This window comes from Syzygium oleosum, unplaced genomic scaffold, assembly GCF_021117445.2.
Source record: "Syzygium oleosum isolate NSW1041296 unplaced genomic scaffold, Sole_v2.1 Sole_v2.04, whole genome shotgun sequence".
NCBI lineage: Eukaryota > Viridiplantae > Streptophyta > Magnoliopsida > Myrtales > Myrtaceae > Syzygium > Syzygium oleosum.
In genome coordinates, this window is record NW_026607488.1 from 14,052,346 (window position 1) to 14,075,899 (window position 23,554).

The 23,554-nt window shown below is 39.8% G+C and overlaps 3 protein-coding genes across 4 annotated transcripts; all 3 read left to right on the plus strand.

The window, feature by feature from the left end:
* Positions 1–959: 959 nt before the first annotated feature.
* Positions 960–7,081, plus strand: LOC115664945 (18S rRNA (guanine-N(7))-methyltransferase RID2). Its single transcript, XM_056311016.1, has 9 exons — positions 960–1,283; positions 1,389–1,464; positions 1,990–2,073; positions 2,157–2,212; positions 2,944–3,000; positions 5,079–5,128; positions 5,271–5,423; positions 6,251–6,383; positions 6,650–7,081. The coding sequence occupies exons 1-9, from the start codon at positions 1,185–1,187 to the stop codon at positions 6,812–6,814; spliced, it is 873 nt and encodes a 290-aa protein (XP_056166991.1). The 5' UTR covers positions 960–1,184; the 3' UTR covers positions 6,815–7,081.
* A 1,719-nt stretch (positions 7,082–8,800) lies between these two features.
* LOC115689911 (pentatricopeptide repeat-containing protein At5g66520-like) lies at positions 8,801–11,014 on the plus strand. Of its 2 annotated transcripts, XM_056310491.1 has the most exons (2): positions 8,801–10,315; positions 10,405–11,014. In XM_056310491.1, the coding sequence occupies exons 1-2, from the start codon at positions 8,906–8,908 to the stop codon at positions 10,432–10,434; spliced, it is 1,440 nt and encodes a 479-aa protein (XP_056166466.1). In that variant the 5' UTR covers positions 8,801–8,905; the 3' UTR covers positions 10,435–11,014. The 2 variants fall into 2 exon arrangements, with proteins under 2 accessions (XP_056166466.1, XP_030471958.1); XM_030616098.2 differs by having other exon boundaries at positions 8,801–11,014.
* Positions 11,015–13,522: 2,508 nt separating this feature from the next.
* On the plus strand, positions 13,523–14,312 carry LOC115689922 (germin-like protein subfamily 1 member 7). The gene is made up of 2 exons (XM_030616111.1): positions 13,523–13,668; positions 13,756–14,312. Exons 1-2 carry the CDS (start codon positions 13,551–13,553, stop codon positions 14,310–14,312), a joined length of 675 nt encoding a protein of 224 aa, XP_030471971.1. The 5' UTR covers positions 13,523–13,550.
* Positions 14,313–23,554: the final 9,242 nt, after the last annotated feature.

Below are 23,554 nucleotides of genomic sequence, written 5' to 3' on the forward strand. Positions count from 1 at the left end.
TAAATTAAACCCAACATCTTAAATCAAAAAACAAGAATTCTGTTACCATTCCGTGTCTTCTCTTCAAAATACTTGAAAAACTCCAAGAACAATGAAAACAAAAACGATAAAATAAACTAGCTCTCTCTCAATGTTATCATATTTTTATGATAACATCCAAGACTCCTAACATAAGGTAATTGCTTATTTTTCGCGTAAAATTACGGAATAAATCGCAAAATTCTTAATTTGGTATCCACCTTCTAACTCTTCTCTAGGTTGCGTTTTTCTTTCCTTCTTTTTGCCATTTTTTTTCCTTATTTTCTCTTTGTCTCATTATTCTGCATAAACTAGAAAAATTTGAGTAAATAGAAGGAAATCCAAATATTTTCTTACAAATATTGCATTATTTGTTGCCTAAAATAGGTAAAATAACTCTATTTTTATAGAGTTATCAAATATTTCACTGTCATTTTCAAAAACAAATTCTTACTTTATGTATTGTTTTGATTTAATTAAATTTCATCTACTTAACAATTTATCTATTAATTTGATCGACAACATGTAGAAAAGAAGTAGATTTCTTATAAATTTCTCTTTTCGACAAAACAAATTTTTATGAAAATAGTACCTAACAATGAAAAAAATAGTGCCTTTAATATATATGGAAAATATACAATAAACAAAAACTAAGAATATGAAATTCTTAATTATGATAGATAGATCCTACATAGATATAGAAAAACTAACAGAAAAAGGAAAATAAACAAATTTGAGACCACCAATTTAAATTGCTCTCGAATGATAGATTTAGTCAAATAAAGGTGGAAATAGCGCCGCTCGAAACTTATTATAAAACAAAGTTTTATTTTGGTCGAAATTTTAAAATAATGTTTAAGAGGAGTCTTATTAAATAAAAAAAAATTAAAGGTTGCCCCTCAAAATCCGAAAAAAAGGTAAAAATTACTATAGACACCGAGTTCATTAGTTCCCCAGCAGAAAAAAGCCCTAGTTGCCCTTTCCCTTCCGTATCTCCGCCGCCGTCTCGGCCCCTCAGCCGCCGCCGCTCTCTCTCTCTCTCTCTCTCTCTCTCTTCAGACGCACGCTCACGACGGTCGGTCGGCGACTGCCGGCGGTGCTTGGCTGCAAACGTCCGACCTCGAACTCCGTTCGCGAGTAGCTTCTTCTTCTGGGTCGCTCTGCTGATGGCTTCTCGACCGGAAGTACAGGCGCCGCCTGAGATATTCTACAACGACGTCGAGGCTCGCAAGTACACTTCCTCTTCCCGTATAATCGAAATTCAGGTCCGTGCAGTTTGAACGTATACGTTCCTCGCGTAATTGCGTTACGGGTCGTGTTTTTTTTCTGACCAACGTGGTTGTTTACGGTTTTGTCGGTTTGAAAAATAGGCTAAGCTGTCGGAGAGGGCGTTGGAGCTTCTTGCTTTGCCGGACGACGGAGTTCCGAGACTACTCCTTGATATTGGTATACCCTCTTGCTTCCGCGAGTGCTGAGTGAGTTGTGCTTGAATTTGAGTTGAAAGTGTTGTTGTACGTGTGTTCATGTTGAGGGGAATGTGGACTGGATTGACATTCGTGGAGATTGATGTAACGGTGAGGGAACTTGTCTCTAGTGTGACTACAATGTCTTTGACCGAAGTACGTCCCTTTGTGCAAAGATAAATTGTTAATGTTGGTGACTGATGATTGGAACTTCTGTCTGGAGTATTGAAGAGTATCTCCTGTCCATTGGGTAAACTTTTGGCTTGATGAAGAGACAGGGTCAACTTGCTTGCCGGGGTCTTGCATCTTCTGTTTTAGGTCTTTAGGCATGAAGAACCGATCAACTCAGTTGTATTTCTTAGCTTTGATAACAGCACATGCTTGATGAGAATACTTCTCTCTTCTTTTCTACTTGTTCTTTTTCTCTTTTTCGCTCATGAGCAGTGTTTGTAATACCTGGAGAGTTTTGATTGTTGATCATGTTGTGTTGACATTTGGGTCATTCTAGGTTGCGGATCTGGATTGAGTGGGGAGACGATATCAGAAAATGGACACATGTGGATTGGTTTGGACATTTCGCCATCAATGCTTGGTATGTTAACGTCGATACCTATTGATTTAAGGGATTGTTAGTTTGCTCATATTTTGATATTCCATTTGCCTGTTCAAATGTAGACATCGCTTTGGAGAGAGAGGCAGAAGGTGATCTTTTGCTTGGCGACATGGGTCAGGTACTGACCAGTTTAAATTTTTTGAACTGTATTATCTCTGAAACTGAGGAAATTCGGCAATGGACTCGTTCTCATACTTCACCTTTAATTTTTTTAGCGGCCAATCTTTTCTCTCTTTAGTTACTATTAGGCGTTTTATTGAAATAGGACGAGTTATTCATTGAGTATCCATGAACTATATAAATTGGAAAGTAACAACAGAAAAAAAACAGAAAAGCAATATAAAAGGCCTAATAACAATTAATTTGTTTTTTGTGGAATTATTAGGCAAGCCTATTCAACTATTGCTGATTTGATTTCAAGCCTTCAAGATTCATTATGTTCCTTCCAAGCCATAAGTTCTGCATATTCGATACGGAGGGATTTTGAAGTTTTCTTAGTGGATTGGATTTCTCTATGCCATTTCCATTGAGAGTCTCTGTCCCATTTTTTAGCATGACCCAGGCGATTCCATCTTTCTTGAACCCTAGTCTGAATAGCAAAAGACACCTGACAGTGAATCAGAAGATGATTGACAGGCTTGCCAGAATTGTAACACATGCAACACCAATGTGATGGCGGCTGTTGTGGAGTATATGTGCATGCATGCTTGAATGCTTCCTCTATTTTTCAAGAACTTTGTACTGGCATATAGTACTGGGCCTTGTCAATTGTCACATTCGATGGGATCGATCATCCTGCATACACTTGATTTCTTTGCCATTGGGTTTATTGTGAATTTTGTGTTGTAGGGCTTGGGACTTAGACCTGGTGTTGTTGATGGAGCCATCAGTATCTCTGCTGTTCAGGTTCACTTTATTGGGTCCGTTATATTGATTATCATTTTAATGATTTTATTCTATAGGAGTTCTCTTCTTGCATCTTAATGGAACTAATTTTCATTAAGACCTGCAGAATTGCTATTCTCACACATCATAGTGCATAAAGTAGCAAATAGCAGTTGAGCTTCTTTATTATTGGGTTCCTTAGTGTAAGTACCGAAAAGAGCACACTTATTTCAGACTATGAAACAAGAAACTTTCTCTGGTCATGCTCAAGTAATATTGTTTCAATCCAGCTAAAATATTTTAGAGGATATGATAAGGTACTTGGGCAATGGATCTAACCAAAGTTTCTCTGAAGACTATCGTTTTTAAAGGAGGACTGATTATGGGCCCGTTTGGTTCAGCATTTGGAAGGGGCTTTCGGCCTCGAAAGCCCCTTGGCCAAATGCTGAACCGTTTGGTTCGGCTTTTCGGATTCGAAAAGCCGAAAGCTAACATTTGGAATGCTGAAGCCTATTTTTCCCTTCCCAAATTGCCCTCACTCAAATTTCAATATTCCGGTTTTGCCCCTGTTACTGTTCATCTTCCTCACCACGAGGGTGGTCGGCGAAGGGCCGGCGAGGGGCCGGCGAGGGCGGATCTGGGCGGCGAAGGGCCGGCGAGGTCGCCCGACCCAGGCGACGGCCGCCTGGGGTCGGGTGACCTCGCCGGCCCTTCACCGCCCGGATCCGCCCTCGTTGGCCCTTCGCCGGCCACCCTCACCGGCCACCCTCACCGGTGAAGAAGATAAACAGTATAAGGGCAAAACTGGAATATTAAAAATAAAAGTTGTCAAAGCCCTTTGCAAAAAAAAATTTACTAAACACTACTTAGGCCAAAGTAGCTTTACAAATTTTTTTTACCAAACACCACTTGCATTTTCCCAAGTGACTTTCACCTAAAGGTATTTGCATTCCCCCAAATAGCATTTGAAAAGCCGAACCAAACGGGCCCTATGTTAATTTGCTTGGTAAGATGTTAGGTAAGACTGTTCTGCATAGTAAAGGAGGCTACAATAGATGTTACATCAACTGATAATTCATTGTGCAATTAGTTGAAATCTGTAAGCATGTGTCACCAAATAAATTGTATGTTTAATTGTCAAGTTTTTGGCGTATGGACAAGGAACTGGTGTCAATATGATATATGATGGGCTTTAGCACTGGTATTCAGGTTAATTTATATAGTTACAACATGTGGATGCAGACATGTCTTGCTCGGTCTTTTACATCTAGATGTGGAACATCTGGAAGAATATTACGTCTATTGTGATGCTGGACGTAATTATGTTGATGTGCAAGAATAGGAATGGTGTTTCTTTGAACAAATATTTGATTATTTCTTTGTGCTCAGGACAACTACTTGTTTTTTTTCTAAATATGTAGTTTCTAGTTGAATACCCATGAGAGTAGCTTCATTTTTTGTATAATGTTTGAAAAAATAACATTAAATTCAAGATTTGCCGGCATTCTGCCCCCTAAATCATTTGCAGCTGCATTTGTATATCCTTAGCATCCTAAGCTCTTGCTTTCACTAGAAATCATTATATATCGAACCTATGCCTGTTAATATAGTTGATTTTGCATCTATCTTGTGGCCACATGGATAGGATGAAGCAGCTAGTTCGCAATCAACTCTGAAAAGTTCCCTGCAGAGATATAAAGCAGTGGCTACTGCTGCGGTTCATGTTCAACAGATTCAACTCTCTCTCTCTTACCCCCTTTATCTGTCAGTTAGATACCATCAGAATGAGGTGATACTTGTTGTCTAGTGGATACTTCAGGGGGTAAAGGTGTGCACATGAAATGTTAATTAGAACTTGCGCATAGTTGGGTTTGAAGGACTGAAGGAATGATCCCTGGGGATAAACATTGTGTAATTGTTATATTGTTTCTGCATGTTTTGTTTATCTTACAGTGCATTAATTTTTCACAGTAAACATTCTTAATTTGTAATTTGCAATACTCTTTGGAAATTTTAATGTGTTTCTACACTTGGCAACTTAGAATGTTTTTGGGTTTCTTTTCCGTAGTTTGTTGATTCCACTTCTGTTTTTCATGCAGTGGTTATGCAATGCGGATAAGTCCTCTCACGAGCCACGGTTAAGATTGAAGTATGTTCTTCATCATTTGGATGATATCTGGTTGATTTTCTTAAATAATAAAGAAGTTTTCCTTTTCTGCTTTTCTTTCTTGCAGAACTTCTAGTCCCTATTTGGCTGGCCTATAATTGACATCTGTCTTGATTTGTTTTAGGGCATTTTTTGGATCATTATATAGATGCTTAGCAAGGGGGGCAAGAGCAGTTTTTCAAGTTTATCCAGAGAGTATAGCTCAGCGTGAGTTGATTTTGAGTTCTGCTATGCGTGCTGGATTCGCAGGTGGTGTGGTGGTTGACTTCCCACACAGGTACCTATATTATTACCAGCACTTATTTCAGTGTTCGACATTGATTGAACAACATATTTTGTGCATATCTTAGCATCTATGCTGTCGTTTGAAAGTCATCTGTGAAAGTAAAATATCTGAAAGCGGAATAAGAGAGCTTTCATTGGAGAGAAACACCCTTTTTTGTAATTATTGGAAGTTGGAAAATTGTGTGTGGATGGAAATGCTCTAATTAACATAGTAGATGATTTGTCTTGTAATTGAGCACTTTTAGTTCTGAGCTCTTTTTGTATATTTCCACCCCCTTGGTGCCCTTTAATAAATTTTTCGTTTACCTATCAAAACATAAATAAATTTTTGTGAAATTACTGTCAATAATCTTAGTAGTTTATTCCTTAAATAGGTGACATCCTTTTTGTGAAATTATCAAATGTGTGCATAATACACTTTAGCTGTTACATGACAATCTCTCTTTGTTCATCCTCTTACTAATGGGGTGATGTTGCTTACTATGATTGGCAAAATCGAGCTTATAAAGTTGGTCCAGGATTATGTAGAGATTCTTATCAATATCATGTCCAGAGTTGCTTGTTATTTGTGAAGGCAGGTTTTCCTTTTCTGTTTTCTTCGAGGGACTGTCTAATGACAAGTTCGAGCAAGAGATGTGCTATTCAACAATAGATTTTTCATATGCTTCTGTTGCAGCATAAGTGCTTTAGACTGTATGTGATAAGAATCCGACTGTTCTGGATAAAGGCTGAGCACTGCCACAGTAATTTGGTTGGATGCCTTTATGAGAACTTTATTGAAGAAAAATGAACTAACCTTGAAATCATTATTGAAAACAGCTCGAAGAGCAGGAAAGAATACCTTGTGCTTACTTGTGGGCCACCATCCGTTGGCACTGCCGTACCAAAGGGAAAAGGGGAAGATGGGGAGAGTTCTTCCGATGATAGCAGTGGTGATGAAGACAATCAAACAGTGAGTTTGCAAATTTTATAGTTGAATATTATGTTAGACTTGTTCTAAACATGGATTTGCATATCTAATTTGGATTTTTTGTTTCTTTTTTTTTGTTTCTCTTTGTTCTTTTTTAGGCTCATTCTATATGTGGGTTTGCTTAAGAATTCTCTCTCTCTCTCTCTCTCTCTCTCTCTCTCTCTCTCTCGTGTCAAGTGTTCTCATCAAATATTGACGGGGCTGATTGTCTTCTCGTTTTTCTCTCATTTCAATCATTTCAAATGCAGGTTAGTGTGTCTGACAGGCACCGGCCAAGGAAGAAACAGAAACTAAATAGGAGAGGCAAGGGAAGAGAGTGGGTTATGAAAAAGAAAGAACAGATGAGGAGAAAAGGGAATGTGGTGCCTCCTGACTCAAAGTATACAGCTCGCAAGCGCAAATCTCGGTTTTGATCAGTGGCAGGCATGAGCTGCACCAAAAGATTTTCATAATACAACTTCTGGCCTGGCTCATATTTAGGAGCATAGCTAGTTATGCACTGCACTACTCATGCTTTTCCATATTCAGCGGTCAAATGTAATTTTCTATTTCAAGTAGTTAACGATGTAATAGTATTGGTATATATATGCATTTTTTGGAGAGAGGCAGGATGATCCTGCTAAAATTTTGAGTGATTTATAACGTTTGGATAAGATGGTTACAGGACCTACCTTCCCATCTCCTGTCTTGAGTCCTTTCCACCCTTGTGTTTTTTTCCCTCTCCTTTTGTGGTGACCAGATTCAACCTTCTGTTTCAGAGAGTTTAATGAGCTGAACATGCAGGAAATCTTGGTTTTCGATATTAGTGTTGTTGATGGTTGGTTAACTCCACTGAGATAATACATCTTCTTTTGGATCTAAAAGAACGACGATGCTCGTGAGTTTGCAAGTGTTCGATGAAATGCACGAATTCTTGGGTTTACTCGAAATGACACTCCAGGAACCGCAGGCAATTAGCAAAGAACACGATTCACCCATCGAGAATGCATATGATATAAAGCATGTAAGGCATCGAGGTCAATGTGACTCTTCAAATGCATTTTGAAGACACCTTTTGACGACACCACATTATTAGTCCATTGAGGGTGATTGGTGCAAAAGATGCTTGATAAATGGTTCGGTTTTTACGAATGAGTTGAATGCTCCTGGTGATGATTGATGACATTGGTGAAATTAAAATTGGAGATCATGTCATCTTGGTTCTTTACTAATAATTGCACATAGTTTTCAGGCGACTTTCGATTAGTTATACTTTTATCGTTTTGCAATTTGAAGAACATCCGTTTGCATCTTTTTTATTCAAGTAATCAAATCACAAAACTCATTCCCGACCTTCGTTATTACGACTTCAATTAGATGAGCGAATTATTTAATGCCTCTCTGATCTGAATTTCCGTCCGGACGATGTTCTTTCTGGTTCGCCACTTATGAACACATCAGCTTCTCAAATGGGGATTAAGACTAAAACGGAAAAGTAGAATAGTCCTAAACCTTTTGTATTGGTGCTAATTTAGTTCTAAACCTTTTTTGGTGCCAATTGAGTCCTAAACATTTTGTCTTTGTACCAATTCAATATTTCTAGCTAATTTTGGCCGGAAATTGCTGATGTGGACAATTTTTAATTATATTTTTTATTTTTAAAATATTTTTTCTGATTTTTTTCTTTTTTTCCTTCTTTTTTTTCCTCCTTCTTATACCTTTGGCCTTGCCTGGGCGAGGCTGCCATTGCCTGGGCGAGGCTGCCGTCGCCCGGAAGAGGCCATTGTCGCCCATCATAGGTAAGGCCTGGCCGACCCTAGCTTGGGCAAGGGCCAACCTCGCCGGGCATCACCCTTGCCCAGACAAGGGTTGGCCTCGCCAGATCTAGCCTGGGCAAGGCCGACCCTCACCAGGCATCACCCTTGCCCAGACAAGGGTCGGCCTCGCCAGATCTAGCCTGGGCAAGGCCGACCCTCACCGGGCCTCGCCTGTGGTGAGCAACCTCACCTAGGCGAGGCCAAGCAGCCGGCCATGGCTAGTGTCCAGTCACCGGCTAAAGGTAGAAGAAAGGATGTAAAAAAAAGAAAAAAAGGAAAAAAATAATAAAAATCAATAATATATTAAAATGTTATTAAAAATTATCCACGTCAGCACCGGTCGTACCACGTAGACCTCGGTCGTACCATGTAGACCGGCAGGCGTCCACGTCAGCAATATCCGGTCAAAATTAACTGGAAAGACTGAATTGGCACAATGATAAAAATTTTAGACTTAATTAATACAAAGAAAATGTTTAGGACTAAATTTGCATAAATGCAAAAGGTTTAGGACTTTTCTAACACTTTTCCCGGACTAAAACATTAGACAAAACTGAACTTGTTCAGCCTCAAATCAGAGTATATGAATAGCTCATGCTTTTAAAAGATCAAAACTAAGCATCGGACAGTAGTATAAACCCGTTCAACCTCGTACGCTTCTTTTAAGACCCCACAAACTAGCCAACCAACCAACCAGACATCACTTGCATGACCAACCGTCTCGCCAACTTCCAGTACTTGGCTCTGCTCCGGAGATGCTCCACCATTGACCACCTGAAGCAAATCCATGCCCACGCCATCATCTCCGGCCTCTCTCGCTTCGCGTTCACCGCGAGCAAAATCTTGGCCTGCTCTGCCCTCGCGCCGTACGGGGACATGGGCTACGCGGCGAGCGTATTCGCTCGCATTCCGGCCCCCGGCGTCTTCGACTTCAATGTCATGATGATGGGTTTCTTGGGAGACCTCGAACACGGGAGGGCCGTGTCGGTGTACGCTCGAATGTGCAGGGAAAGCGTCAAGCCCAATGCCCGCACTTTCACTGCGCTGGTCAGGTCATGCGCTGGCTTTCCTTTGCTTGGCCAGGTTCACTGTAGCGCCATGAAGTTCGGGCATGATTGTGATGTGTATGTGGTGAGTTCTCTGATAAGCATGTACTGTAAACATGGAGCTGTGAGTGTTGCCCGCCGCCTGTTTGAACAAAGTTCAGTGAGGAACGTAGTTTGCTGGACGAGCCTTATGACTGGGTACTGTAGCAGCGGCCTCGTTGATGAAGCTCGAGGACTGTTCGATTCAGTGCCGGAGAAAAATGATGTTTCCTACAGTGCCATGATCTCTGGCTACGTTAGGAATGAGCGGTTTGATGAGGCCATCGAGTTGTTTTCTGAGGTTAAAGATCGTGCTGACGTGAAATTAAGTGGATCTCTTTTGGTTAGCGTACTTAGCGCCTGTGGCATTGTGGGAGCCTCTGAAGAAGGAAAATGGATTCATAAGTACATAGATGAGAATGGCATCGATTACGAACTTGAGCTAGGCACTGCATTGATTAACTTCTATGTCAAATGTGGGTTCGTCAGATTCGCACAAAAAGTGTTTGACCAAATGCCTATTAAAGATGTGACAACTTGGAGTGCGATGATATTGGGGTTTGCTGTTAATGGTGAGAATGAAACAGGGCTGCGGCTTTTCTACGAAATGGAACATAGGGGTCCTAAACCAAATGCTGTGACATTAATTGGAGCTCTGATGGCCTGCAATCAGAAGTGCCTAATCAACGAAGCATGGTGCTTGTTTGGACGTATGAGCAAAGTTTACAGCATTGCTCCAACTATTGAGCACTATGGATGCATGGTCGACCTCTTGGCTCGGGCTGGACAAATCAAAGAGGCTGGTGTGTTGATAAAGAATATGACAATGGAACCAGATGGTGCAATCTGGGCATCTTTGTTAAATGGGTGTATCATGCATGGCTATGTTGAGTTAGGAGAGAAAGTCGGCAGGCATTTGATCCAACTAGAACCTCAACATAGTGGACGCTATATCCTTCTGGCCAATATGTACGCTAAGATGGGCAACTGGGATGACGTTTTGCTGCTGAGGAAAACTATGAAGGAAAACAAAGTAGTCACAGTTTCTGGTTGGAGTTTCATTTAGATTGATGGGATTGTCCATAAATTTGTTGTTGATGATCCTGCCATGCGTGCTCCCAGACACAGTGGACTTTGTTGATGGAATCGTGAAGGAGCAGCAGAGCAAGAAGGAGAAAGATGGTAGCGGTGGAGGAGCGGAGGCAGCTGTGGAGGATGATGAAGTTAGGAATTCCAGTTGGGTTTGATTCGACGAGGGGGAAGGTGCTTCCAAGAGTGGATGTGAGCGCCTTTAGGGCTGCGACGAAGCGGCAGCCTAGACAGTACATGAACAGGAGAGGAGGGTTTATGGTTGTTGCCGGTAAAATGGAACGGATGGCTCGATATGGAAGAATTCCAGGTGTGAATTTTCGTCTTTATGGCTTGGTTTGAGCATGCAATGCTTGCAGTTCTTTTTTATAATTATTTGACTTCCTCAAAGAAGGAAGTGCATGGTGTTTTACTGGATGCAATTGTAATGGCTTCCTCGACTATCTTAGCTACTTCCTGTATCGAATGTTCTTTCATTTTGTGATCCTTGGTCTTTGTTCTGTTAGAGACTCAGATAGCTAGGAAAAGCTGTAAAAGTTGTGTTTATTTTAGCCGGTTCTCTTATGCTATATTTGGATGGAACAATATGAAAAGCACCGAAGGATGAAAAATATTAGTGGATAAAGCATGTGCTTTATTAGTGGATGAAGATGATGGTTTATGTGTGCGTGAGCATGGCATGGAAGTTGTGAGTATCAGAATGTCCACTTGAATCTTTAATATCCTCTCGAACATTTTTCTTTTCACATAAGTAATAAATGACGTAATAGAGCAATTCTAATGTCAGAACGAGAACAAAAGGAAAACTAACGAAAAAAGTACAAGGACATTTACAGTGCTCTTGATGCGAATTACTATTTGTCAATCTTTTACGATTTTGAAATGCTATTTCAGTTTTCTCATGCAAGTGATCCGAAACGAAAGATGTTTTCTACAGTGGCCTTTCATTGACAATAGAAAATTGAAATGCCTGGTTGAAGGGAAGGCTTATCTAAACCTGCTCGAGTCAGCTGACTTTGTTTTCCCCAAGAATGACCCATCACATGCTCAAATCCTGGAGTGTGAAATGAATCCGGGTTCGACGTCATATTGAGGTGTATGCATGTTTTTAGGTCACCATCAAAACCTTGAATGAGATATGTTTAGCATCACCCTGTCTCGATGCTATCAACATTACAACTTCAATTAGAATACAAATGGCCACCAGAGAAATGTGGGGATACGAATTCTTTATACTTAATTCGCCCCTCTTTTTTTTTTTCTGATAAGTAAAGTGAAGATGAGAGTGGAGAGAGATGTAAGTGGGCTTATCGGTGAAAGCCCACTAGAACTCATCGGATGCTTCACTAACACCCCTTTGTTTCAGATTTCTGGGCACTTAATCTGACAAACTTCAAAAACCATCAGAATCTTAGTTTCAGAACAAGGTAACTTAGTAGATCACACGACCAGCGTAGCAAAGAAATAATTGCACCCTTAATCCTCAACTAAGTCATGTCTTATGAGCTTTGGAGGAAGCCACTGAAATATCATTAAATGCTCATAAGCAAAGTCGAACTATGACTTTCTTTCCATTTGGCTGCAGAGAAGTGGCAGCTGGGGATACGAACAGTATCTTATTGTTTATGCTGAAGTACTTATCTATTTATTTTTGTGCGAAGAAAGAGTGGATTGCAATCAAGTAAATGTTAAGAACTATGGTATTTGGTGCCAAACACGGGAATATCCATAACAAGAATATTTTTAGGATGAAGATGGACGTGGATTGTTAGAGATAATTAGGGATTTCTCTAGAATAATTTCCTATGTTAGAGATATTTTGATAATTTTGTTGATTCTTCGTGTCTCTCAAGATTGTGCGTATATCTTGATTGGTATGTTATCTTAGATAGTTATCTAATAAAGCCTATAAATAGGCTCATGTACTATCTATCAATATATTGAAATATACAGAAAATTCCACTATTCTCTATTCCACTTCTTTATTCTCAATTGTAAAGCCTATAAATAGACTGATGTAATCCTCATTATGATATATTGAAATATACAGAAAATTCTACGATTCTCTATTCCGCTTCATTATTCACAACTAGAATATTTAAATATATTGATATTGATTGAATATTTAAATATTAAATCACACTTTCATCTAAAAGGTTAAGCTTTTGGAACAATTGGCAATGGTTCCACAAATTTTCACATGGTATTAGAACAGAAGCTCCTGAGTTCAAATCTTACCAAGCCCCTATTTACCTCCCCAATTAATTATATCCACGTCTAGACCAGGCGAAAAGACCAGACTAAGTGTAAGGGGGAGTGATATAATATTTAAATATATGGATATTGTTCTCCTTTCACAATCAAGATAACCAATTCAATCTTTCCGAGATACGAGATTGTCGCGCAGATGAAATGGTCTTTACTTGATCATGCTGCTTTGAGATGATGCTAGAGCGCTTTTGTTTTTTTACAAGAAAAGCGAAGAAGAATCAGTACAAAGATGTACAAAGTGATCGAAGACCTTTTCCGTATTAGATGATGTGCGTTCTCTAAGCTGGAGGAGTGGAAACCAAAGAAATAATGTCATCGTAGTTGTTATAGAGCAGTTATCCTTGGACTTTGAGACGGGGGAAAATAGATACAACTTCTGAAGACTCGGTAATCTGCAGGGCAACTTGGTGAATAAAGTATATCTCGAATTGCACCCTTAATCCTCGAGTAAGACATGTCTTATAAGCTCTGCAAACTAGATAAATTCAATCTTTTCCAGATAGTAAAACCTTGCGCTAGAAGTGTTCTTTACTTGGTAATCTTCTTTGAGATATGCTAAAGAGTTGTAAATGAAATGAAGAAGAAACGGTACAAGGATGTCAAATTCATCAAAAACCATTTCCATATCAGGTGATGTGCATTCTTTAGTTGGAGGAGAGGAAATCGAACAAATCGCCAAGTCGTCGTAGTTGTTATAAAGTCAATTCTTCCTTGGACTTGAAAAGGGGAAGATAGATAAAACCTCTGAAGACTTGGTAATCTGCAGGGAAACCAGCAGGGCAAACTAAATACTGGGTCAAACATTTTCATCTATAAAGAGAGATGATGTTGCCATGCAAGCCCTCACTCCTCCCTCAAGCAATACCAGTCTCGTGAGATCAAGGCCCCAACTCCTATCCACAACCACAATGAAGTTTCTTCCCATTAGCTTTCTCATCTTGGCTTTGGCAACTGCCACTGCTTTTGCTTATGACCCGAGTCCTCTTCAGGACATATGCGTGGCCACCAATGACCAGGACTCTGGAGGTTGGTTCTTGATTCTTGCATTATTCTTGTCTTTCATATCTGGCTTATGATGCCGAAACTGAAACACGGATTCTTTTTCTTATGCAGTATTTGTGAATGGAAAGTTCTGCAAGGACCCGAAACAAACCACAGCTGATGATTTCCTCTTCATGGGGTTTAGGACTCCTGGAAACACATCAAATCCGCTTGGATCAAAAGTCACACAGGCTTTCGTCAACCAATTTCCGGGACTCAACACTCTTGGAATATCCATGGCTCGCATTGACTTTGCTCCCGGTGGCCTAAATCCTCCCCATACTCACCCCCGTGGCACCGAGGTTCTGGTTGTGGTGGAGGGTACGCTACTTGTTGGCTTCGTCACTTCCAACCAATTAAACAATACTCTCTTCACCAAAGTCCTGTACAAGGGGGACATGGTTGTTTTCCCTATTGGTCTCATCCACTTCGAGTTGAATATCGGAAACACATACGCGTTGGCCTTTTCCGGTCTTAGCAGCCAGAACCCAGGAGCCATTACCATTGCTAATGCCGTCTTTGGAGCGAAGCCACCTGTCTCTGCTGATGTTCTCACCAAGGCCTTCCAAGTGGACAAGAAGGCTGTTGACTACCTCCAGGCGCTGTATTGGTTCGACAACAGTAAATGAATCTACGATCAATATAAGTTACACAAAACAGCTAGAGTCGTGAGACTTACAAGCTTAATATTATTTCCATATGCGGTTGTTTTAGACACATAATTAAACTATGTACCTCATGTATGACTGATTTCGAATAAAAAATCATTACCTCTCTCTCTCTCTCATATGACGCGATGAGGATAACCGGATTCATGCCTCAACCGAATGTCTATAAATGTGAAATCAGTGTGCAATAACATTAAACTATGTAGAATTCAGAACTTGGAAGGTTGTTATCTGACATTAAATATTGCTTCCCAGATCAACGAGATGTGTGATCTGGAAATGGTATCATCAAAAGAACGTGCTAACCTAATAAATAGTCTGATTTCATATAGGCCCGTGATTGGGTGAAGAAAGTGTTTGAAGAAATCATCAGGGTGATCATGTATACATACCGCCCTTGGGTTGCCAAAAAGAAAAAAGAGCAGCTGTAATTTTGGTCATTATCCTAGAAGAATTTGTAATACATTATGTCAAATTTCGAGGTTGAAGTGTCTCATTTTATTTTCGCAGGTCTTTTGTAAGATTGTTTTATAGATTGATAATCTCTTGGGCGACTGTTTCACTACTTCATATACCTAGCAAAACTTTCACGTTCCTGGTTGTTGTGACTTATACAAGGAGAAGAACACTAGAAGTGCCAAAAGTTATGTACGGCGCTCACTTTAGTGCCAAAAGTTTTTTTTGGATAACTTAAGTGCCAAATCGAAGAAAAAATTATCACTTAAGTACCAAATCGGAGAAAAAGCGATAACTTAAGTGCCAATTCCAGCCAAATTGATTACATGGCATTTATAATTAAATTTTTTAATATGACTTGACATTTTTTTTAATATTCAGTCCACGTGGACATCCAAAACGACGTCGCACAATCCAACTGGCACTGAAGTGATCGGTTTTTAATAACAAGTAGCAGTGAAGGGATCACTTTAAATAAAATTTGGCACTCAAACGATCACTATTCACAACTTTTAGACGAGATCGTTTATGAGTTATATGCTAACTAGGCACGCCGGCGAGCCACGTAGGATCAAGAAATTAATAAAATATTACCACGTCAGATTTCCGGCAATCTGGATCAGATTTGGCACTTAAGTGATCGTTTTTTTTTTAAAGTTGCACTTAAGTGATCCGAAACAAACTTTTGGCACTAAAGTGAGCGCTATACACAGCTTTTGACACTTCTAGTGTCATTCTCCCCTTACATTAAATGGAGGTGTGCGAAGCACAATCCAATGAGCAAAACCATTAGGTTTTCGAAGTACTTAGGAGCCGAGCGCCAATGGACCACGTACGACAAACTTGAAGCTTCCTCAAATGACAACTAGTAAGCGAAACTCTCAATTATAATAAAGCATAACGGTGTTGAACAGGAACAACTGGATATCGAGTTGTGCCTTCAAATCCATTTCACAAAAATATGAGTCCATCTACAATTCCATTAAACAAAATATGAGATAATCCTCTTAACAAGGCTAGTTATGTGAAAGAACCTTAAGAAATGGTTTAGTTCTGGATAAGATATGTTTCAGTCCAACATGCACAACAAGCAATATATGCTCTGAATTTTCGTTGTATTTTTCTCCAGACAACTGAGTGGGGTTAAATTTTCTAATTTATCTAGGAACAACATCAGAAACCACAGACTATTTCTTTCATGGATGTAAAAGCAAATATTTCTAAGACACGGAGATCGACCATTTCAACAAACTGTGATAGAGCATCTTTTTGTTATTAATGCAATAAGTAGTTCCAAAGTAATCGCAGCAAATTACTTAATCCTTCGGAAAAAAGAGAATTCATTTCTTATTAGAAATCTTACTGACCAAAACTAACTACTCTGGATTTCTACTTCTACTTTGCTATGACATAGTGGACACGAATCATTCCTCTCGAGCCACTCGATGATGCATGTGCTGTGAAAGAGGTGTGAACACGGTATCTCCATCACTTTATCTGCCCCATTCAGTTCCTCTAACAAATACAACAGCATACGTTACTGTCCCGGACAGAGCAGCTCTTTTGCTCGAGCTTTTCAATGGTGCTTCTGGAGATGCCCCGCATAATTTGATTGGGACCTGACTCGTATCCTCCAATGGAGACTTCCTCAATGTCTTCCAATTCGACTTCTTCTTTAGTGGCCAAATCCAAATTAATATTCATGTCGATCTGTCAATGGCCATGACCCGATCCCGAAACGCTGTATGCATAATAACTCTTGTAATATCATCCCAAAAACTGCTATGAACTCCCAAAGTATCGAGAACTCTCTCCACGTGCGTTTCGCAAAGGGATTGCCATGGTAGGATGCAAAGCGGCATCTCAAGCAACTAACTCGACTCAGACAATGTAGTATTTATTGGCGCACCCACTTGATCGACAAAGACTAGCAAATGGTGCCACTTGACCGAGAAGTTGAAAACAGGGGTCGGCATGCAGAAAAACCGAAATTCCTTGTATCCAGATTCAAAGTATATCCGCAGTAGACTGTCTCCATGCTATCGCTACCAAGAGGGGACTAAAGAAGATTTCACGGGTAATGTTGGAATCGAATCATGAGAAAGCACGGGAAATGTTTTGCGGAAAGCTTTTGGAAGTATATCGCGAAACCGACGGAAAAAGAAGCTCCGGTGAAAACAAATCGAGAAATGAACGAACCAAACAATTGAAACTGCGAACAGAGCAATCTGCTTTGAAACAAAGAATCGATGAAAATCTGGGGTTTCTGCAGAATAGGAAATTCTCTCCAGAGATGACAAACAATAGTGATACTAGTGGTCTTATATAGCCGTTGGTTGTCTTAGGAAGCGAACTCAGCTTTCCTGTTTTGTGCACAAGGCTCTTGGGCGGTGAAATAAGAAAATTGCCTAAATTGCATTTTTTCTTTTGTTTAGGACTAGTATTGCTTTCCTAAATCGGCTAGTTCCCTAAAAATTGTGGAAAAATATAATAACACAGTAATATAAAAGTAAAATAATTTCACCAACAGAAATTAGATGTATGAGGAGTAAAAATCAAAATATCTAATTAATTGAAAATTAAAGCTAAACCAAATTGCATGCGTAGCAGGTTTAGAGTCAGATGAGGAAATCATTACGACAATGAAGAAAACCTTACAACTAAAATTGCATCATGTCAAATTTAGTGCAAATTCGAACACAACAAGTTTATCAACATCATTTATCAAAAAAGAGCACATGATACAACATATTTAACACATTTACAACGCGAACTCTTGCTATAAAATCCAAACATACGCTGTCTAAAATCACACGTTTAAGGGTGACAAATGAATTAAAAATAGTCGACACATATGCAACACAGTTGTTATTCAATGAATAAATGGGTTGATTCATTTATGACCAATCACGCTTAATTGCATGTTGTGTAGCCTAATCGCGTCCAAGATTGCTAGTCCTAGCTAAACTCACTAATAAGATCAACAAGTTTCCTAACTTCAAATCGAAATCGAGATGATGATGCCTCATCTTGTTTGTTTTAGAATATTTGCAAGATAGAATAAGTTATAAATATATCGTAACGAATTTAATACGGATTGAAGAATGTAATGATCCTTGATGGCTAAGTGTCCCGGATGTACACGTGGGATTATTACGATGTATGTATTAAATAACTCAATCCATATGAACCCGAGAATTATAAAATATAATATGAAGAAGAAGAACAGGTGAAAGTCGTGTAGTTAATTGTCCAGCAAAAGAAAACTATTATTTTTTAAATTATTGATTTTCCGCGTAGTTCGCCGATCCCTCTTCCGTCTCTCCCGCCAGAGTAAGTAGTACCGCACGTTCTTTTCTCTTTATCGCATTCTTCTTCTGTACGCTGTGGAACGGAGAGTTAGGGTTTTTGAAGAACCAAACCAACAATCTGATGGCATTACGAGTGCAATTCTATTGCCAACCGTTTGCTGTTTGGAACTGAGAATTTGCAGAGAGAGAGGAATGTATTGTAATAAGATGAGGTTGGTAAGTGATGAATGTGGCCGGGGCTCATTTAACTCTCTCTACTTCGCTATTCTTGCTAGTGTGGTGACTCGCCTCTATGTGCCTCCAGTTCTGGGTGGATTCTGGTTTATTGTATATTTGCATGTACAGATATATCCAAGCAGGAAGTTTGAGACTTGTGTTTTGTTCTGCTGAGTCGTGACACCCAGTCTTTGCTTCCTGTGACAGTGAAGCAGATGAACGATGCCTCAGTATCACATGGCGCACAAATCAATGTCCTTATTGATGGTGTTGACGCGACTAAGATGAGGCCATTGAGTTGTTTTCTTAGGTTGAAGATCCTGCTGATTTGGAATTAAGTGGATCTCTGAAGAAGAAAAATGGGTTCATAAGTACAGGGATGAGAATTGCATCGAGTACGAACTTGAGCTAGGCACTGCATGATTAACTTGTATGTTGAATGTGGTTTGTCGGATTCGCACTAAAATGCCTCTGAAAGATGTGACAACTTGGAGTGCGACAATATAGGCCTTGCTGTTAATGGTGAGAATGAAACAAGGCTGCAGCTTTTCCATTAGATGGAAAATAGGGGTCCTGAACCAAATGCTGTGACGTTTATTGGAGCTCTGATGGCCTGCAATCACAAGTGTCTAATCAATGAAGCATGGCACTTGTTTGGACGTATGAGCGAAGGTTACGGCATCGCTCCAACTATTGAGCACTATGGATGCATGGTTGACCTCTTGGCTTGGGCTGGACAAATCAAAGAGACTGGTGTGTTGGTAAACAGTATGACGGTCGAACCAGATGGTGCAATTTGGGCATCTTTGTTAAATGGGTATATGATACAGGGCTACGTTTAGTTAGGAGAGAGTTGGCAGGCATTTGATCCAACTAGAACCTTGCAATTTGGGCATCTTTGTTAAATGGGTATATGATACAGGGCTACGTTTAGTTAGGAGAGAGTTGGCAGGCATTTGATCTAACTAGAACCTCAACACGGTGGACACTATATCCTTCTGGCCTATACGTATGCTAAGATGGGCAACTGGGATGATGTTTTGCAGCTGGGGAAAACTGTGAAGGAAAACAAAGTAGTCAGAGTTTCTGCTTGGAGTTTCATTTAGATTGTTGGGATTGTCTATTAATTAGTTGTTGATGATTCCGCCACGTGCAGTCCCAGACGCGGTGGGCTTTGTTGATGGAATCATGAAGGAGGAGAATGGATGTGAGCGGCATTAGGGTGTTGATGAAGCGGCAGCCTAGACAGCACATGAACAGGAGTGAAGGGTATAATCAGCCGTTGCCAGCGGGAAGGAACAGATAGATCGATTTAGAAGAATTCAAGGTGCGTATTTTCTCCTTTATGGTTTTGGTAAGAGCATGGCATGCTTGTCGTTCTGTTTTATAGTTATTTGGCTTCCTGTTCAAAGAGAGCTAGTATAGAGTAGATGTCCATTATGAGTTTAAAACTGCTACTGGCACTGGTTAAAATAAAGCTAGAATAGAGTAGATATCCAGGAGATAAATCAAAGGAAATTGACTGACCAAGAGGACAGTTTCTTTTTTGTATTTCAAATCTTGCTATTTGGGAGGGATTTAAAAGGTACACTGGAGTATGTCTGATTGGGAATATCTGGTTCATGGCATGGGAAATCTTTCTTGTTCAGAATAGTTATGGTCGTCTTCCTGCTCTCTGGCTTCATTGTGGTTGCAGTCATTTACTTTTGCCAGAATGTGTACGTTGTTTACTTCAAGCCCTGAAATGCAGCTGACCAGACTGTGTTTTACAATTTATGTCCTGTGGCTCCATATTGTTAGATTTTGTTTTTTCTGAAGAGACTCCTTAGCCTGTACAGAAGTCGCAATTTTCTCATTAACCATTTGTTCAAATTTGAGTCCATCACTCGGCGTTTGTCGAAGTGTGTTCATTTCCTATTTTCATACTTACTGGAATGCTTGGTTTGGCCGTAAGTTTGAATCACGCGCTAATAACCGACTTCGTGTTTTCTCCTCGGTAAATGTGCCTTTTGACTCAAACTCCTACTATAATGCATAGATCAGTGCCAAAACCTTGTGTAAGGAATGCCCAAGGACATAAAGTCCTGAATCTCTTTTTTGAAAAGTCATCCATGCATCATTTCTGATCTCCGGAAACCGATCAACCTGGTCAACCCTGGTTCAATTAGATTTTGACTGAAGGTTCAACAGTCTGAAACTGGACAATACCTCGCTTAACCAGTTGAACTGTTCGTTCCATTTCCATTTTCTGAAACACTGACAAAAGCCGAGATGAACTTGCCTTTCTTCCATATGCTGCATATTATTGGATGAAGAGCTCCTGCTCACCAAGTCATGCTATTTCAGAGGATGTATTTATGCGGTGATCATGATTACTTGCTTATTATCTTTCTGGAGGTAAAACAAATGACTCTGAAGTTCATTGAACTAGACACCTCACCAATTTAGGCCTTAGTGTCTTCCACAACATGTTGGCGCTGTCAGAATGCAAATTGTTTTTCGAGTGTGCTGCTGGCATAGTGCTATTTCTGCATACTCAGGATTAACGACAAGACTTGTCTCATTATGTAGTTGAATGCAGGGTCATGTTCAAGTCAAGGAATAACGACTAATTTTGCATAGTGTGAAAATTGTGACATAAGAAACATGTTTCTTGCGTGTTTAGATGGATAGATAGTTAGATCTGGTACTTACAATTGCTATCTCTGATATGCTCGAGAAGGCTTCATCCTTTATCGTCACTAGAAATGGTGATGGTGGTTTATGTGTGTGAGCGTGGCATGGAAAGTGTTAGCATGTCCACATTGAATCTTTAATATGCTGTCGAACATGTTTTCTCAATAAGTAATAAAGGACTTTATTAGTAGAGCAATTCTGATGTCATAATGAGAAGCAAAGGAAAAACTAACAAAAGAAAGTAAAGAAGCACCAGACTTGGTGGAATCAGAGTACTATGCTTCTGAGCACTGAAAAATACAAGAACATTTACAGTGCACTTGATGCGAATTACTATTTGTCATTCTTTTAAGATTTTGAAATGCTATTTCAGTATTCTTATGGAGTGAACTGTGTTTTCTCAGGTCAATTCCAAAGGACTTTACATGCTTGAAATTCATAGGCAGCATAATACTTGATAGCCTTCGAGTTTACATGCTTCAAATTCAGCAGGGAGGATGAAGTTTCATTTTCGGCCTTTTGTACCTGATTTTGAAATGTGGTTCTAGTCGTGTTGACCTCAGCAGTTGGCATTGCGTACTAATCCCTCTTGCTTTGCCAAGAAATGACAGATGGTTATTTGTCTCGACCGGAGAATGAGGCGCCGTTGACACCAGCTAATCATTTCCTTGGGATGTACCCCTGGAATTTATCTGAACAGAGCTGCAGCGCACCTGGTGAAAACACTTTCATACATTGAGATCCAGTGATTTGTCATCGAAGTTGAAGTGTCTTATTTTAATTTGCCGGAATTCAATACGCACATTCCGTTGCGAGGCTTCAAATCTCATATAGTTTTCTCCATCAGCACGAAAGAAAAGAAAGATGTTTTCTACAGTGGCCTTTCATTGACAGTCGAAAATTGAAATGCCTGGTTGAAGGCTTATCTAAACCTGCTCGAGTCAACTGACTTTGTTTTCCCCAAGAATGACCCATCACATGCTCAAATCCTCAAGTGTTAAATGAACCCGGGTTCGAAGTCATATTGAGGTGTATGCATGTTTTTAGGTCACCATCAAAACTGTTGAGGATAATAGCCAAGCGAAACGGATGAAATAATCTAAATAAAGGAAAGGAAATCGGATACCAAATTTACGTGGTTCGGTCCGAATATCAGAATCTACCTCCACAGAAAGAGCAGCATGGAATTCTACTATAGAAAATAAGCAATGCAATGGAGATTACAATTACTCGAGCACTCAAAACATTCTCTCGATGTTTCCCAGACCCCAATTGCACCCAATAAATCACTCAGTGTTTAGCCCCTCACAATTCCTCGTGAAATCTCACTCAAGGAATTGAACAAATTCTACTCACAAGAATTTAACTGACTAAATCACTCGGATATTATTACAACGAACAAAACCCTCACGAGGAGTACTCTGTCTTCTCTCGGCCACCAAAGCACTTTGGCGCTCTCGGCCACCAAAAAGACTCGGCGCTCTCTCGGCCACCAAGAACTTGGCGCACTCTTTGTCGGACGTCTCTCCTTCTTTTTATAAGAGGAAGAACAAGACAAAGAATGGACTCATTAAATGGCAACAACAGAGCCCACAAGACAAATCTCTAAAGCAGCAACGGCACCCTCCAATTTTCATGGCATGCATGCACATGGCCATGTGTATGCATTAATCAAGCAGAGAAGAAAATGGACGTTCATGGAACCTTATTTCCTCTTTCTTGACCCATGCAGTGTGAATGCCCACTGCACTTTCTTCATACACGCCAACTCCCATGATTTCTTAGTCTTCATCCTTCTTTCTTCCTTTCACGTGCAGAGCGTATAATGTAGGAAGTATAGGCGGCGTGCTAAAGAAAATCGTGGACGATCATAAAAGTCCAACTTGGACTTTATTTATCGAGACAAACTTGCATGCTTTAATTTCGATATTTGTTCAACGAGCTCAAACTCGAGACACATTTCAACAAAAAATCTTGAATGAGATATGTTTAGCATCACCAATTAATTATATATACGCTTAGACTAGGCAAAAAGACCAAACTAAGTATAAGGGGGAGTGATCGAATATTTAAACATCCTATCATGGATATTGTTCTCCTTTTGCAATCAAGATAACTAATTAAATCTTTCCGAGATATGAGATTGTCGCAGATGAAATGGTCTTTACTTGATCATGCTGTTTCGAGATGATGCTGGAGAGTTTTTGTTTTTTTTATTTATAGAAAAGCGAAGAAGAATCAGTACAAAGGTTTACAATATTATACCACTTCCGTATTATATGATGTGCCTTCTCCAGGCTGGAGGAGACCAAACCAAAGAGATCACGTCATCGTAGTTGTTATAGAGTAGTTATCCGCGGGCTTTTTCTTTTTTTTTTTGGTCAGATTTATCCGTGGACTTCTGTTTGAAAGAGAAGGGGAAGATAGATAAAACCTCTGAAGACTTGGTAATCTGCAGGGAAACCAGCAGGGCAAACTAAATACTGGGTCAATCATTTTCACCTATAAAGAGAGATGATGTTGCCATGCAAGCCCCCACTCCTC